The sequence below is a fragment of the Hemitrygon akajei genome, chromosome 14 (assembly GCF_048418815.1).
Source record: "Hemitrygon akajei chromosome 14, sHemAka1.3, whole genome shotgun sequence".
Taxonomy (NCBI): domain Eukaryota; kingdom Metazoa; phylum Chordata; class Chondrichthyes; order Myliobatiformes; family Dasyatidae; genus Hemitrygon; species Hemitrygon akajei.
The window spans coordinates 94,082,149-94,098,623 of record NC_133137.1 but is presented as its reverse complement, the minus strand read 5'-3'; the positions used below and the strand labels follow the sequence as shown (position 1 = coordinate 94,098,623).

At 39.3% G+C, this 16,475-nt stretch overlaps 1 protein-coding gene across 2 annotated transcripts in view; it reads left to right on the top strand.

Moving 5' to 3' along the window:
• The window catches only part of LOC140738799 (reelin-like), a 302,475-nt gene that overhangs the window by 111,041 nt on the left and 174,959 nt on the right, over positions 1–16,475 (top strand). For both annotated transcript variants that reach the window (XM_073066646.1, XM_073066645.1), the window contains exons 9-11: positions 5,076–5,127; positions 12,005–12,101; positions 15,812–16,052. In XM_073066646.1, the coding sequence (XP_072922747.1) occupies positions 5,076–5,127; positions 12,005–12,101; positions 15,812–16,052 (390 nt within the window). The remainder of the gene's footprint in view (positions 1–5,075; positions 5,128–12,004; positions 12,102–15,811; positions 16,053–16,475) is intronic.

Here is a 16,475-nt window from a genome sequence, read left to right as displayed (position 1 = left end):
GTTTGCAAGTGAACAAGTCCTGAAAGCTTATGGACACAGAGTAACTGTCAGAAAAATCCCCATGTGCATTCCCTGTACGTGATCTTCAAAGAGTTCTGGATGAAGTATCCAGGGAATGGTCCTCAGACACACTTGTATAATGCACGCACTGTAGGTAAGGTTAAGAGAACGTCTGAGAACGATGTACTTGGAAAATGATTCTAGAAATTACTTTGAAGTGGCCTCTGATAATAACATAGGAAATTGAAGAAGGAGCAGGCCATTCGCCCTCACAACTGCTCTGCCGTTCATTCTGACTGCTTTTCCACCTCTGAGTCACTCTCCTGTCATCAGTCATTATTCCTTGATTCCCTAATATCCAAAACAAAAATCTCTCTCTCTCTCTTCTTGCGAATATTTATAAGATGAGTCCCCACAGCCCTGTCCAGTAACAATTCCAATGATTCATGATCTTCTTGTGAAAAAAGTCCTTCTCACCTTTGTCCTGAATGTTTGAGTCTTTATTTTTGAGATAGGTCCACTGGTCCTAGACATCCTTGCCAGGAAAAACATTATCCCTGCATTCACTCTGACAAGTGTCATAAAATTCAATGAAATTGCCTCACATTCTTCTAAACTCATGAGCTGCAAGTTACGGTCTGCTTAATCTCTACTCAAAGGGTAAACACCGGCCTCTTCAACCCCATCCCAGAAGTTGATTTGTGACTTTTGTCGTACCCTGCTCTAACGCAAATATATCCTCCCCAAGCTTAGGGATGCAGATATGTAAAAATATTTCAAATCCTGTCTCACCAGTAGGTTGCCTTTATCTTCAGGTCAAATCATCTTGCAATAAAGACTAATATACCATATGCTCTCCCAATTGTTTGCTGCGTCTGCTTAATAACTTTCAGTGATTTATGTACAGATCCTTCTGAACAACAATACTTATTATTCTCTTACCAGTTAAGAATACTGCATCATTCTAATTATTCTACCAGTGGATGACCTCCTCTTTCCTCATTGCATTCAATCTGCCATGTCCTTATCCACTCACCTGGCCAGATGTTACGTCTTTGGAGCCTCTTTGCATTTTAGGATACATCATGAAATCTGTTCCCAAGTGGAGTTTAAAATATACTCTTTTTTTAACCTGCTCTTTCAATATCGTTCCAATCTGGACCAAATATAAAAGGGTCTCAAAGACTTCTGTTCCTTTGGTAGAACAAATTTCATCCAGCTTGTTTCTTGAAGCTATTTTTTCCTTATCTTCAGGTTGTGAAACAGCAAATAGAAAGGGATCAACATACAAAAAGCTGGAGGAACTCAGCAGGTCAGAATGCATCTATGGAGGGTAACGGACTGCTGATATTAGAGAAAGCAAAATAGAATAGAAAGGCAAATCTCTCTGAAAGTCAGAAAGCCATTCAGCCCTGAAATAACTAACTATTTCTTCCAAATCTTTTCAAAAGAGATCAACAGGAATGTATAAGAAAATTATATAATGATTTGGTCAAGAATAAACAGATTTATTCTTAAGTAACATCAGCCTGCTGAAGGTGGAGTAAGTTACAAACATAATATTTCTTCTCATTTTCCAGTCTTTAAAACTTTGGGGAGCAAAATTCTGAATCAGAATTATTATTACTGACATATGATGTTAAATTTATTGTGTACAGTACAAAGTCATAAAGATCTGTCAATTACAGAGATGAATAGATATTGCAATGTAAATGAATAGTGAGCTAGTGTTTGCGGACCATTCAGAAATGAGCTCAATAATGACTGCCTCCTTCTTGAGGCTCCACCTCTTGAAGATGTCCTTGATGGTGGGAAGCATTGTATCCATGATGGAGCAAGCAGACTCTATGACTCCCTGCAGCCTCTTGAGATCCTGGGCTTTATTAAGCAGTGATGCAACCAGTCAGAATGCTCTCCACCATACATCTATAGCAATCTGTAAGAGGCTTTGGTGTCACACCAAATCTCCTCAGACCCCTAATAAGTGTGGAGGCACATTTACTGTTGAATATGAGAATGTGACATTTATAAATTTTCTCAGATATTCTTTAGTGATCACCAACTCACAAGAAGTCCAGCAATTTCTGTTTGTTCCGGGTTTGTTTCAGTTTATGATTGAAGTTTTATTCTGTGTCCTTCAGTGTTAATTTAATTATATGCTTGCCAATGTAATAGACAATGCAACCACCAATTTAACTCTTAGCACTAAAATTATTTTACCACAGACATAAAATGTTACAAAATTAAAAGTTAATCTTTAATTATTTCCAAAATGCTATTTTATAAAAGTGATTGAGTTATTATTCTTAAGACCATAAGATATGAGCAGAATTAGGCCATTTGACTCATCGAGTCTGCTCTGCTATTTCATCATGGCTGATCCATTATTCCTCTCAGCCCCAATCTCCTGCCTTCCACCTCCCCCCCCCCCCCCCATATCCCTTCATGCACTAACCAGTCAAGAATCTATCAACCTCTGCCTTAAGTATACATAAAGATTTGGCCTCCACAGCTGCCTGTGGCAAAGAATTCCACAGATTCACCACTTTCTGGCTAAAGGAATTCCTCTTCATCTCCATTCTGAAAGGACACCCGTCTATTTTGAGGCTGTGTCCTCAGGTGTGAGATTCTCCCACCGTAGTAAACACCCTTTTCACATCCACTCCATCAAGGCCTTTCACTATTTGATAGGTTTCAATTAGGTCACCCCTCGGTCTTCTGAGATCCAGTGAATACCAGGTCCAGACCCATCAAATGCTCTTCATATGACAAGCAGTTTAATCCTGGAATCATTTTCGTGAACCTCCTATGACTCTCCAGTTTCAGCACATCCTTTCGAAGATAAGGGGCCAGAATTGCTCACAATACTCCAAGTGAGGCCTCACCAGTGCTTTATCAAGTCTCAACATTACATCCTTGCTTTTATATTAACTACTACAGTGAACTTTTTGGCTATTTTCTGAAGTGCAATGTTTTGTTTTTCAAATGCCATGATGCAACTGGTGAATGGTTATCACACCTAATCTTCATAATCATCCACATCAAGAGAAAATTATCATGAGTTCCACCAGTACACTAGTGGGAAATGTACTGTGCCTTGAGATCATGAGATTTCTGGTGCTTCAGCAGATCACATCCAGAAGAGCAGTTGGGGTGAGCTCTCGGCATCCCTGTTGTGGGAAGGGAACTGAATCAGTGTGTCCAATTGCACTAAACATCCTAAAATTATGAACTGAAACAGACAAGAATTAGGAATCCTGTGAATGACCATGGTGTGTGAAGTATTTCAACATTCCGGCAGCTAAATCCGTTTCCTGACCTTGACCTGCTCATGGAAGTCAATAATGGGGATGTCAGTTCCATAAAATGGGATGGTTTCCTGGTATCCTATCTCTTCTGTCTCCAAAGCAGGAGTCTGATGGAAAATGGATGACTGTTTATCATGAAACATTGTCAACAACCCACCTCTAGCATTGAAGCAATAAGAAAAACTAAAACAAAAGGAAACTCTCATTTTAGCTCCCTTGTGACTGAAACTATTCCAGATCAAAAAGCAACTTTTTTTTTGTTTAAAAAGAAACCTTGAGTAATTTGCTCCCAGCAGAATAATCAGTCTTCTTCTTGGGATGGTTGATCTACTGCAGAGACACCTGAATATCCTGTCCTGTAGAAATATAGGAGCCTTCCTGACTTCATAACTGAGCCTCTATTTCAAGAAATAGAAACCACATTCAGAATTTGAGTTAGGAATTCAGGAACTGCCCTGAAGGAGATTGCAGCCTTGACTTCTTCAGGAGCAGAGATGAAGAAAGAGGAAACAAATGAAAGTGTTTATAAAGTAAATTCGACAAAAGTTGCTAAATTATCAAGTCTTGAGAAGTTTGCAGTATTCAACCATGTTGGAACAATGTTCTTAACAAAACCCAATGTAGGATGCTCATAAAGAATTCTTCAATTTGTACTCTTTACCTGCTTACTCCCACCAAACATTGAGCCTTGTTAAGACTCAGAGCTTATAGTGCAGAGCTATGAGCCAGCTGTGTGCATGGTTTAAAGGATCGTCAAAGGCTTGAGTTTGCATTTTGCTAAAGATCTCTTTCCTCCAGCAGCTAATAATTGCTTCACATGAGATGGATTTGAATAGATGCAATGCAGTTCCAAATAGAAAAAAATAAAATGTAAGAAAGCTTTCTCAGTTCGTAAACTACACCCAGTGCAGCACATCATATAGTATATGAAATATTGATTATTAATCAGTCATAAACATTTGTCCGCAATCAGTCTTGTGAACTCTTTCAATTTATCTTCTGAATAGCTGACATTTCAAATGATAAATGAACCAATTGCCAGACCTGTGGGATTGATGGATGCAAGACAGTGCAGACACACTGATTAAATTTCTAATTGACTATTAACACCCAATTTCATTTGTCAGTTTGCACATTCCTTGTAAGCAACAAGTATTAGATGTGCAGTGAACTTTAGGTTATTGCTTCAACGTTTGCTAATATTTGGTTCGTTCTCTGGATATCAAAACTGTTTTTGTGTTAATTTTGACCAAAATTAATAAGGATTTCCTAACAAAGTAAATTAGGTGACTTTTAAAAGAAAACGCTTAAAATGAGAACTATTTCCTGGTTTACAATAGAAAGAGATTTCAAAATAGGTTTATGGTATAAGATAAGTTTAAGGATATTGTGCAGTAAACTAATTAGGAAGAAAATTGGATCAGTTCCAGATTCAGTGAATGTTGAGAGTAATGGGAATTTCAGCTTGAGTCTGCAGAAAGAGCAAACATTAAGATCTAAATCCTTTTCATACATTCCTCTCACTTTTTAATTAAAATTTGATTTCCAACCTTGGTTTGATAGTCTGAATTTAAATTCTAATGCATTAATGACTTCCTCAATTAGTCTGTCTGTTCGCACCACTAGGAAACAAATTTCTTCACTGAAAGCCGAACTGCATTTACTGAACTTTATAGAGGCAGCAAGTAAAGACCATTTAAATTCAATTGTCTTCTGCAGTTAAGGACAGGATGTGTACTTTGGTAATTCTCATGTTTCTTTCTCCAGACCACTGTTATGCTCAATACAACTACAGCATCCGTTCTGCAGTTCTCCATTGGTGAGTGATGGAAGTTGTTTCTTCCTTAAAATAGCCCGATTGGCATTGAGGTACCAATAAAGTGGAAGTATGTTGAACTCTTCAGGAAAAGTAGGAACCTAAGCTCAAGTCTTCACACATCAATCAAATGAATATTTGGCTACATTCTATCTGTTGCCCATAAATTTACATTTGAGAAGTATTTAAGGAAAAATGTTATCTTTCAAGTAATGTTCCATCTTATAACTGGAAACACAATCAAGATTGCAAATGCTGGAAATATGGAGTAACACATAAACTGCTGGAGGAATTCAGCAGGCCAGGCAGCATCTATGGTGGGAAATGAACAGTCAACATCTCAGGATGAGCACCCTCATTGGGACGGGGAAGATAGAAGGCAGATGGTCAGTATGGAGAGGAGAGGGGGAGGGGTGAGACAGGTGCTACTAGCTGATTGGTGGACAACTGGTAGATGTAGTGGGAGGGGGAGAGGTTGTGATGGGCAATAGAGGAAAGTAGGTGATAGGTGTAAGCAGACAAAAGGGAAAGAATGGCAGAGAAAGGTAGTTGGTAAGAGGGAGAGTGAAGGTGGAGACAACAGCTGGAGGGTGATAAATGGGGTCACAAGGTTTACTAGTGTTAGAATCTGATCATGGAAACCATTAGGGGATAGTTGAAGGAAAAGATGAAACCAGATGGGAGCATAGATACAGTGGTGAAGTGTCTGGGACAGAACCAGGAGTCACAGAAACAGGTCCTTCAGCCCAACTGGTCCGTGCTAGCTGCAGCATCCTCCCTAATCCCAGTTGCCTACTTTTGACTCAGAACCCTCCAAGCCCTTTCCCTGCACGAGGCCTCCGCTGGTCGGGGTCAACCATGGATGTTGTTTGCCAGCTGCCTACGTCGTGGGTGCAGCATCATCAATTGATACGCCAGCCAGGGCATGGCGATATTGAGAGCAAGCTGTTGCCCACAAAGTAGGCTTGCCCTCTTTGTGCAGGGACTCCAGCTCTGAATTTTTCCTCAGGGTTTACTCCTGAAGCCATGAGTGGATATAGCTGTAAGGCAGCAGAGGGCTGAATTCAGAGTTTTCCTTTTCCTAGATGAGCTGTCAACCAGGGCTGACGAGCCCCATCTGCCCAACCCTGCATGTACCTATACAAATGCCTCTTAAACGTTGTAATTGTACCCACCTTGGCCACTTCGTCTGGCAGCACATCGCAGGTACTCAGTGTCCTCTGTGTAAATAAGATTGTTTAAATTTCTCCTCTCTTATTTTATATCTGATCCCACTAGTTTTCGACTCCCCATCACCGGTAAAAGACTGACTATCCACCTTATCCACACCCTCATGACTTTATAAACTTTTGAGGTCACTTCTCATCCTCCCATGCTGCAGGGAATAAGAATCCAACATGACCAATCTCTACCTATAATTCAGACCCTCTAGTCTGAGCACATCATTGCAAATCTCTTCTGCGCCTTCTCCAGCTTGACAATGTCTTTTCCTTTCAGAGTGACCAAAACTATACATAATACTTCAAGTGTGGTCTCGCCAACTGCAACAATTATGTCCCGACTCTGAAACGCAGTGCCTCAGCTCATGAAGATAACATGCAGGAAGGGGAAGCAGACAAAGCCAGTGATAGGGGGGTAAAGGGATGACATGGGGAAAAGGAGAAAAAAATGGGAAGGCTGGAGATGGATTGGAAGGAGAGAGAGAGGGAGAATGGGACAGAAGAGGTCCGGGCTCACGAAGAATGGAAAATTTAATAATTATATCATTAATCTGTGGATCTCCAAGGTGGAATTATGACATGTTGTCTGTGTTGGACCTTCCCCTTCCCCCCTTGCAGGTTATCTTTATCAGTCGAGGCACTGAGTTTCAGAGTAAAGGCATTGTATTGCAGTTATACAAGTCATTGGTGAGATGACACTTGGAATATTATGTATAGTTTTGAAGCAGGAATTTAAGACTTTCCCTCCACGGTATTTCACAAGGCACTTTGTAAAATCTCAAAGCCAGTGCCAGAAGGATGATTGAAGTTGAGGCACTTTGTCTCTATTTTGTTTGAGGAATTCACAGAGCTGTGTAGCCTCCTGTAAACATTGACCCACTCACAGGATACCACTTCAGGTTTTTAGGAGCTTTCTCTGGTATCCAACAGACAAAACCTCTGTAGAAAATTCTGCCAGTGTATCTTTATTTCTTTTTAATATACTGGAACAAAAATTGATCTTCCAGAATATCAATTACTATACAAGAAATCTGATGACATTTATAAAAAGTCAGAGATAATAACACTCCATGAAATAGGGAGTGAGTTATCTACATCTCCCTCCAGCACCAGCCCACTGACAGCAGCAACCTGTCACTTTCATCACCAAATTCTGCACATGTCCAAGGGATAATGAGTTGGGATCCAACTTCAAACATTGGTGAAGAGAAAATAAAGCTGGAGTATGAAAGGAATCCCAATAATAAAAATTTCTTCTTAAAGCCCATCCCCAATTTTCATTTTTTACTCTCTTTGTATTGTGTGTCTCCTTGCAGGCATTCCCAAACTTTTTTATGCCATGGACCAATACCATTAAGCAAGGGGTTTGTGGACCCCAGGTTGGGAATCCCTGATCAAGAGGTGCATTGTCTGGACAAAACAGGAAGCCAAGCAACTGAAACCTGTTGTTAGTGGGTGGAAGGGAGGAGGACCCTAGGAGATTTATGCCATGCCCAGCTTGATGAACAGCAGCAAGTTGTCACTGTGTGCATAAGGGATGCGTAGGAATCCACTGCCCTTGTCAGGCTGACTGGCAACTGGTGGTTGGTAGAAATTTAGTCCAAATAGATTTCTCCCATTTCCCACTGTGTTTGCTGGGTTACTGCTGGCAGCTATTAGAAAAATTAGGGCACCATCAATTATAATAAAGAGGCATATTTTTCCTCATTTCATTTATTTTATTATTGTTTCATTTCCATTGACACTTAGTTGAAGAATTGTGGCCATGATTAAATTAGCAGCAGTCACTTACCTACAGTTTTTTTCAAGAATGCATAATAAAACAGGTTTATGTAAAAATAAAATAATCTTTCATTCACATTAATCTACATGGGATGTGGTTCTGTAAGTTAGGCCATCGATGCTAATGCACAAATTAATATTTTTGCCATTAAAAATTCCAGATGATCAGTAAATTAAATATGAGCATTGCACATGGATACCTCTTGTCAAAAATAAATGCTTATGCACAGAGAAGTACAGTTTTTCGACTCTTAATTATGTGGCTCTTTTTATGTAACATCTTCAAATGTGGCATTCTAAATTGTAAACTTTTCCTTAATAATGCGGACTAATTATAGACCAAGTTAAATAGAATTATACTTAATTTTGTTTTATTTGTTTCTGAGGAGCAAATAATAAAATAATTTAAGGTTTTGTTTACAAATTAGATGAAATTTGGACCTGTTCCGTACAACATTGCCAATTTTTAATGAGCTATGACTTCAGATGCAGTTATTTGAAATGTTCTTTTTCTCTGCTCTTGTAAAAGGTTCATGGAAATTCAACATGCAGGATTTCTTTAATAATATAGTTAACCCTTTCATCACCAAATCTTTAATTCAGGTCTTAACTCCTGCCCATTTTATTTAGTTTTTACTTCAGTGGGGAAGGTGATTGGTGATCTGTAAGTGATACATATCAAGCCAAGTCATAGGAAAAGCTCTTAAGTTTCTTTTTTCTGTGCATAATGGAGTGCTCATTTGGTGTATAGTCCCAGCAAACTGCCAAATACTGTACATTTTAATTTTGTGTCCGACAAATTGTTAACCTGTCATATTTTTCTTTAATTTGTTTTAAAATTTATTGCTCAACATTCTTTTCATTGACAATGATCAATGTTCATCCTGTTATTTATTGTTTCTTTTTGTTGAAGAGAGTTATCAAGTAATTTGCGTCCCCTTCAATCTGCTACCAGAATCTAAGCAGGAGAGATTTAGGAGACTTAACCACTATTTCCTTTGCGTTTTAATATGACCATCACTCATAGGTCCCCAAAGGCACTGAAATCAAAAAGTCATGAATATGAATTAAAGTACTTTGTTTCTTGTTCCCCTGTTAAATTAAGGATCCTTCTTCGCCTAGTTGTATCATGTATCATTTAACTGAGGAAACTGAGTTCAATTTCGCTCGATTTTAGCCTGTGATCATAAAGATGATTCTTGTGAATGTGGATCATATCTTCAGCTCCTTATCAGCCTCTTATGAAGCGCAGCAATCTACCCATGTTCAAATACCTGAGAAAGTATAAACTGAATTGACTTCTCAACTGTCTGCACAGAGCAGTGCTGTGAATAAGAAGAAAATGAAATGACAAAATACCAACACATATCATTACTGGATTTTCAATTTTGCTTTATGCTTTAGGAAATGGCTATAGAAAATTACACCACTACTGAAACATTTGGTTTTTTTTTGGAGACTCTCAAAAAAAGAGCAAGGTGATTTATCAAAGGAGGTTTTTTTTAATCATTAATTTAAAAGAAAGTTCTAAATAAAGAATCTGTATCTGCAATGTAAAGTGAGATAATTAATGCAGAAATCAGGTCCTGTCAGAAAATTGTGATGAATTTGTACTTAATTATAGCTTCAGGCCACCATCACCTAATAGTAATAGGAATTACAGCCAGTCAATAGATCAAGATAACATATCAGGCAGCAAAAATATCAGCTGCCTGAAAGCCCTAAGAAAATAATCTTCTGACATTTGGAGCCTGGTGCAACTTCAAGAACAAGCACCAATCCTATATTGTTTGTAAGGAGATTGGTTTTGGGAAAGCCCTACACACTGCTGAATGAAGTACTTTGAGTGGATCACAGTGGCTGAGTGGTGTCCATGTTCATATTTATGAGCTACTTTCTGTCACCAGACAAAACTGATTTCTAACCAGGCAGTTTAATAGAGCACTGAGCAGAAGGAATGTGTTCAACAGAGGTGAATTAACCAAGAGCAGGTGGGAGAATGCATCGTTTAACTCTCCTGAGTTGAACTGCCCTTCACACTGGAAGATAATGCAACAGGTTTTTAGAATATTGTGGAAAACTGCACAGCTCTCTGAACAAAAAGTCAGGACTCTAAAAGCACCCAGCGGATCAAGCAGTAACTATGAAGGCAAAAGCTGTAAATCAATATTTCAAGTTGATACCCTACATCAGCACTGAGAGCGAAGAGGAAAGACTATTGGTTTATAGCAAGATAAGGGTGGGGTGGTGGAGGAATGGGAAGTTACAGGCGGAACTATAAAGGGAGGAGATATTGGACAGATAGAATCTGGTGGTAGGAGGATGAGATGGGAGAAGAAAATTAGGTGGACAGGAGGGTGTGTGGGGGGAGAACACCAGGGTATCTGAAACTTTAAAAAAAAGTGCATCCTGTTGGGTTGTAAGCTCCCAAGTATAATATGTTCTATCAATTTGTGTTTAGCCTGTAATGGACAGACTAGTCAGTGTAGGGGTTGGAAAGTTAAATTGATATTACAACCAGAGCTCAAGATGGTCATTGCAAAACGAGCACAGGAACTCTGCAGAACTGAACCTAATTTACATTGATTTAACTGATGTAGAAGAGGCCATATTACAAATGCAGCAGGCCAGGTTATAATAGGTACAGATGAATCTCCACCTCACCTGGAGGTACTGGTTAGTTCTGTGGAGGGTGGAGGATAGGACATGAAGGAACACATGTTGCACCTCTTACCGTTATAGGGGAAAGTGAAGAGAGTGGTTCTTCTTGAGGGAGAGAGGGGAGAATCACATTAAATATGCCAGATGGCAAGGCTGGTGAGGTGAAAGGTGCTGTTCTAAATGGAGAGAGGGTGGGTGGTGAGAACAGACGTAGGGAAATGGAGGATAGAAAGTGAGGTCTCCATGCACCATGGCAGAAAAGAAGCCATGTGTCTGGAAAACAGAAAACATGCCAGAAGCTCCGGAGAAGAAGGCCTTGTCTTGAGAACACGTAAGGCGGAGATAGACATTGGAGAGCAGGAGGTGGAATTTTATGCTTATAAAATGCTGGAAATGCTCAGCGGAAGAGAAACAATTAAGACTTCAGGTTGACTTGTTCATTTGAATGCATGCAAGGATCTCAAGGAGAAAGAAAATTCTATTACGTTTGAAGTAGAAAAGATTTATAGAAAGCTGAATGTGATTGCGGTACAAGACTCCATCATTCACCATGAGTAGATCAGAGTGTCTTAACTCGAAATCTACAGCACTTTTGTCATAACTCCATTGAACAGTCAACTACAGTGAGCACAAGGACGCCTTTGCATTGCTTAGTCAATGCTTTGGGTTAATTTATGGTTGAAAGCTGTTATTGTTCATAGCACAATGTATTTTTGCAGCTGTGCTGAATGGCATCGTAAAATGTGATTGCTGGTGTGGACCAGGTTTTAAATTGGAGACAGCAGGAGATACATGTTTATGGTTTTTCTGAAGTGAAAATCAGAATTCTATCCTGACTGAAATACTTATTAATCTTCAAAAAGTACCAAAGCAAGTATGCATCCGAGCTGTTAAAATGGCAATTGAAGCAAGAGAAACTACTTGCATTACCAGCTCCTAATTTTTTTTCCAATTTATTCAGCCTTCCCTCTGGGAGAGTGTGACAGATGATTTTCCAGAGTTGTGATTTATTATCAATACATCACATCTGTCATGAATGATGCAAAATTCAGTATTTACATTTAACTACAAATCAGTCAATAATTTCATCATAAATCAAAAGCACCAACATCTAAAGACCAACAGAGGGGCAGCAGAAGGTCACTGCTGTGCTTGCTGATGCCGACAAGTGATCGTTTCCTGATGCTATTTGTTTTCTCCTCTGATCTGGCTTACAGGGTCTGGCACTTGTCGCTATAGCTACACTGATCCCAGTATCGCTGTCTTCTATTCCAAGAACTCCTCGAGCGATTGGATTGCTTTGGAAAGGATCAGGTTTGTGCCACTGAAAGTTGATAGAATAAGTGACAGATTCTTTAATCAGCAGGATCAGGCTGAGTGATGATCGACAGGTCTCCCTCTATAACCAATTTTAAAGGATTGGGGGAAACCTACTACAAGCAGAAATGGTTCTTAATTTAGATAAGATTATTTAATGAAATAATTTGCTCATTTTCATTCCCCTACAGTCATGACATAATATTTGCTAAATTGAACATTTTTTAATGGCGCAGTCACCAAACTGAAGACATAATACTTTGGAAAGTATAATGGCATTTTCGGGGTTAAAGAGTCATTCCTCCCCAATTATGTTTTTTTATCTTCTTCTGTTCACATGCATACAGTACATAGGAGGTCTTTACCAGCCCTTCAGTGTTGTCATTGAAGCAGCTGCTAATATATTTGTCGGATGAACCTATTTGTTTTCTCTTATTTGTTCTGGGTGCAGGGTCATGTTGATCAACTGAACGCACAGAATTTTAAGGCTTATAGTATCCTCAAATACGCAGTCCATTTTGTTAAGTCTACGAGATGTAATTTCATTGAAGCCTCTTGAACTTATCCTGTCTCTGAAATAAACAAGTTTAATTTCACTGGTTCCACTGTAACCTTTAAGCAAGCTGGAATCAAGCTGGCTCTGGCCCTGGCTGGTAGCCGTGAATGGAACCGGTAACATTTAGCTGCTCACAGATAACTGTACCCCTGGCTTATGCAGCCAATGTGATTGTCACTTCATCCCATCTCTGTATTCCAGTGACAGGACCTGAACAATGAGAGATCCATCTCTTTGAATTGAATCCATTTGAAACTGATGCAGGATGTGAATCCCCAATTCTTTACATTAGGAGTCCTGGCATTGAGATTAAGATCCAGTCAGTGAAAGCAAGTTTCTGGGAGCAGTACATTATTAACAAGGCTAATAATACATTGATCTTAAGTGCATGAGATTTTGAATACAAAGGCAAAGATGTTTCACAACAATTATTCTGCCTTGATGGGTACCACTTGGTTTTCCCTGTGAAATAATTGACTCGTAATAGAGGAAGTGCAACAAAAGTTCACCAGACTGATTCCTGAGGTGGTGGGACTTTCCATAGGATGAGAAATTAAATCAATTACGTATGTCTGTAGTTACTAGAGTCTTGAGTTTAAAAGAATAAAAGGGGATTGCATTGCAACTTTCAAAATTCTGGCTGGGCCTAACAAGCGGGATGTAGAAAGGTGGTTTCTCCAGCTGTGAGAGTCTAGAAGGGGTCACAGACTCAGATTATAGTGTAAAACGTTGAAGACTGAGGTGAGAAATGCCTCCACTCATGTGATAATGAACCTGTGGAATTCACCACCACAGAAGGCAATAGGAAGGAGCTAGGTAAATTTCTCGACAAAAACGCATCAAGGGCTATGCTCAGTATTTTTTGTTTGTGTTTTGGATGCGGACTGTGGACGATAGACTCTATTTTTCAGTCTTATAGTTTCGATATTGTGTTTTCTCATCCAAACTTCCCATTTTTTTGTGCGGGGAGGAGGATTTGGGGGTCAATGTGCCTGATCCATTTTGTTCACTTTTGTCTGCAGGAAGAGGATTTTGGGGTCGATGTGCCTGATCTGTTTTGCTCATTTTCTTCGTGCGGGAGGAGGGATTTGGGGGACAATGTGCATGATCTGTTTTGCTTGTTTTTTTTTGTACAGGACATGAGATTTGTGGGTCGATGTGCCTGATCCATTTTGTTCACTGTTTGTGCGGGAGAGTGAACTTGGCGGGGTTGATGTTCCTGTTCCAGTTTTCTTTTCTTTTTGCGGGGAGGTGGGATTTTGGGGTTGCTGATCAAGCTGCTATTCTTTTCTTTCTTGGTTTTATGGCTAAGTGGAGAGTTGAAGAATTTCAGAGTTGTATACTTTGATAATAAATGAACCTTTGAATATGATATTGAGATATAGGATGAACCGTATTGCATAGGAGAGCTGAAAAACTGGCTTACTCCCTTTTTATTTTAATTATTTCGTTGGAAACATTTAAAATTGCTACCTGAGCTGTACAGACCTTAACAAAAGGCTAGGCTCTGCCCCTCCACCCTTTTCTCTCCTGTCAAGAGGTTTTAGGTAGGGTCTGAGCTGAGGTCTGTTTGCTTTTAAGGCAGGGATACACTACACGTCTCAACACTAGGATCCCAAGAGCATCGGACCCACACAGGGTTTACCAACACAGAGCAAAGGTTTAAATAAAAGACAGAATGCCCTCTGACCAGTGGGCTGAATTGAGTATGATCGAGCACAGTGAAATTACCGGACCACCTCTCTCATTAAATACATTTGGGATTAGGCTCAAAAGCAATACAGAGAGAGAAGTAAGTTTTGTCAATGAAGTGACAAAAAGAAGCAGGAAAAAATGTCAGAAAATATGTTTTACAAAAATTACAAGAACCAGACTGAGTGGTTTAAATTCTTCAATTTCTAAACTGGAGCATTGATAAGAATAATATCATTAAAATAAAATTACCCCACTAGTTAGAGCAAATTTTCTGCATTGAAGCTAAGATACAGATTGAAACACGTGGGTACAAGTGGTGACAATGGGTGAGCTGCTCTTTGAGCAGGGTGAGTAACTGATTGGTGTAAACTGGCCAGTAATTTCTGTGCCTTCACTTGTCTGTCATGGCATTGAACTTTTAGCTTTGTTCAGTGGAACAGCTGCCTGGTTTCTGATATCAACACCCACTTCCAAATCACACCTGCCAATCTACCAATGCCAACCACGACAGTTCAGGCCTTCACTGGAAGTATCAGCTGGCACAGCAAATCTCAATATATCTTCAGTCTTGGTTTTTTGAAGGTTTTAGGGTATTTTGAAAGGCTTTGGATGAGAAAGAGCTGTAACTGAGTGGGGTAAGTTTCTGGTAATATACCCTTGCCATATGGGCCGAAAGAAGAGTTGGGCATTAAGTTACGTACACCAATTAAAGATGAAAATAATGAAAAGAAAAGTTGCTTCATCCCATTTGCATGATTTCACCTCGTGAACTCTAAATTTGCTGAAAAAGTTAAGCGATGAGAAGATAATGGCCTCAAATGAACTGGAAGAATTCCTCACAGAGCTGTGAGCATCAGTGTTTGTACCTGAGGAATAAGCTCAGGACGTTTGAGCAGTGATTGCTGCTATTAAGTACAATGCACCCTGATGGTGGACTGCTTGAAGTTCAGTGATTTCCCAGCTGTCTACTTAATCTGTGACAAGTTCGAACTGGTACAGGTACAATAACTCTATTCATTCCAGTGGAGAGGAACAGCTGTAAAAGGGAGAGGAATGTCTTTCTTAATTGATGTATATTTAACTCAATAAATTCAATCACATTGAAGGTGCTTTATAGCCTTTCAAAAAAATTTAACATTCGTTTTCTCAAAATTTCTAAACATTTTAGAAAGCTTTAACCAGAACATTTGATTCTTTTCTCCATTGTTAATGATCACCATTTTTTAAGTTTGGGAGCATGGCATCACCAGCTATTGATTTCCTTGGAATTTATGATTTACAAAGTACTTTTCTGATAAAGTTTGAGCAGGCTTCCTTGAGGAACAGCTTAACCAGGTAGCATGGGTGGTTATGTTGCTCTGAGGTATTTCTGAGGATATATAAGAGCAAGAAAGCTACAAGGTAAAAGAGAACATAAAGAGATAAACAACCTATGCATTTAATCTCTACATTACAGAGCTCCGTCCAACACCAACACCGTTATCCACATTATCTATCTTCCCCAAGATGCCAAAGGCGAAAATATCAAATTTAAATGGGCGCAGGAATCTGTCCAAGCAAGTCAGGTATATGAAGCCTGCTGGGCTTTGGATAACATTCTCATCATCAATGCTGCCCACAAGCAGACCCTCTTGGAAGATAACCTGGATCCAGTCGACACGGGCAATTGGCTTTTCTTCCCTGGAGCTACAGTGAAGGTTTGCTCTCAATAATCCCCTTATCTTCATCATTTGTTGTTTTGTACCTTCTGCCTCTTTGCACTATCTCAATTTTAATTTAATAAACTTCATAATTCTGTAGAGAACTCATTTCCAATGATTAATAGGTTAAAATATGATTGCCATTAAAAGATGCCCCTGTTGGAAGAATGCATTAATTTAAACCTGCTTACAAATGACATGTAGTACAGTTTAATATGGAATTTATATTGCAGTAATGTGTTAGTCCATCTGGCTCTCAAATATGCCCTTCTGTCTGCTTGTCTTGAATTGACATCTTCGTAATTTCAGAAATTTATGGTGTTCACTTGTTATGAAATGAAGGTGTTGAGGGCACATTCCTCTCCATCTGTCACCAGCCATTTGCAATCTGCCATTGTCCAAACCCAATGTGTGCAAGCC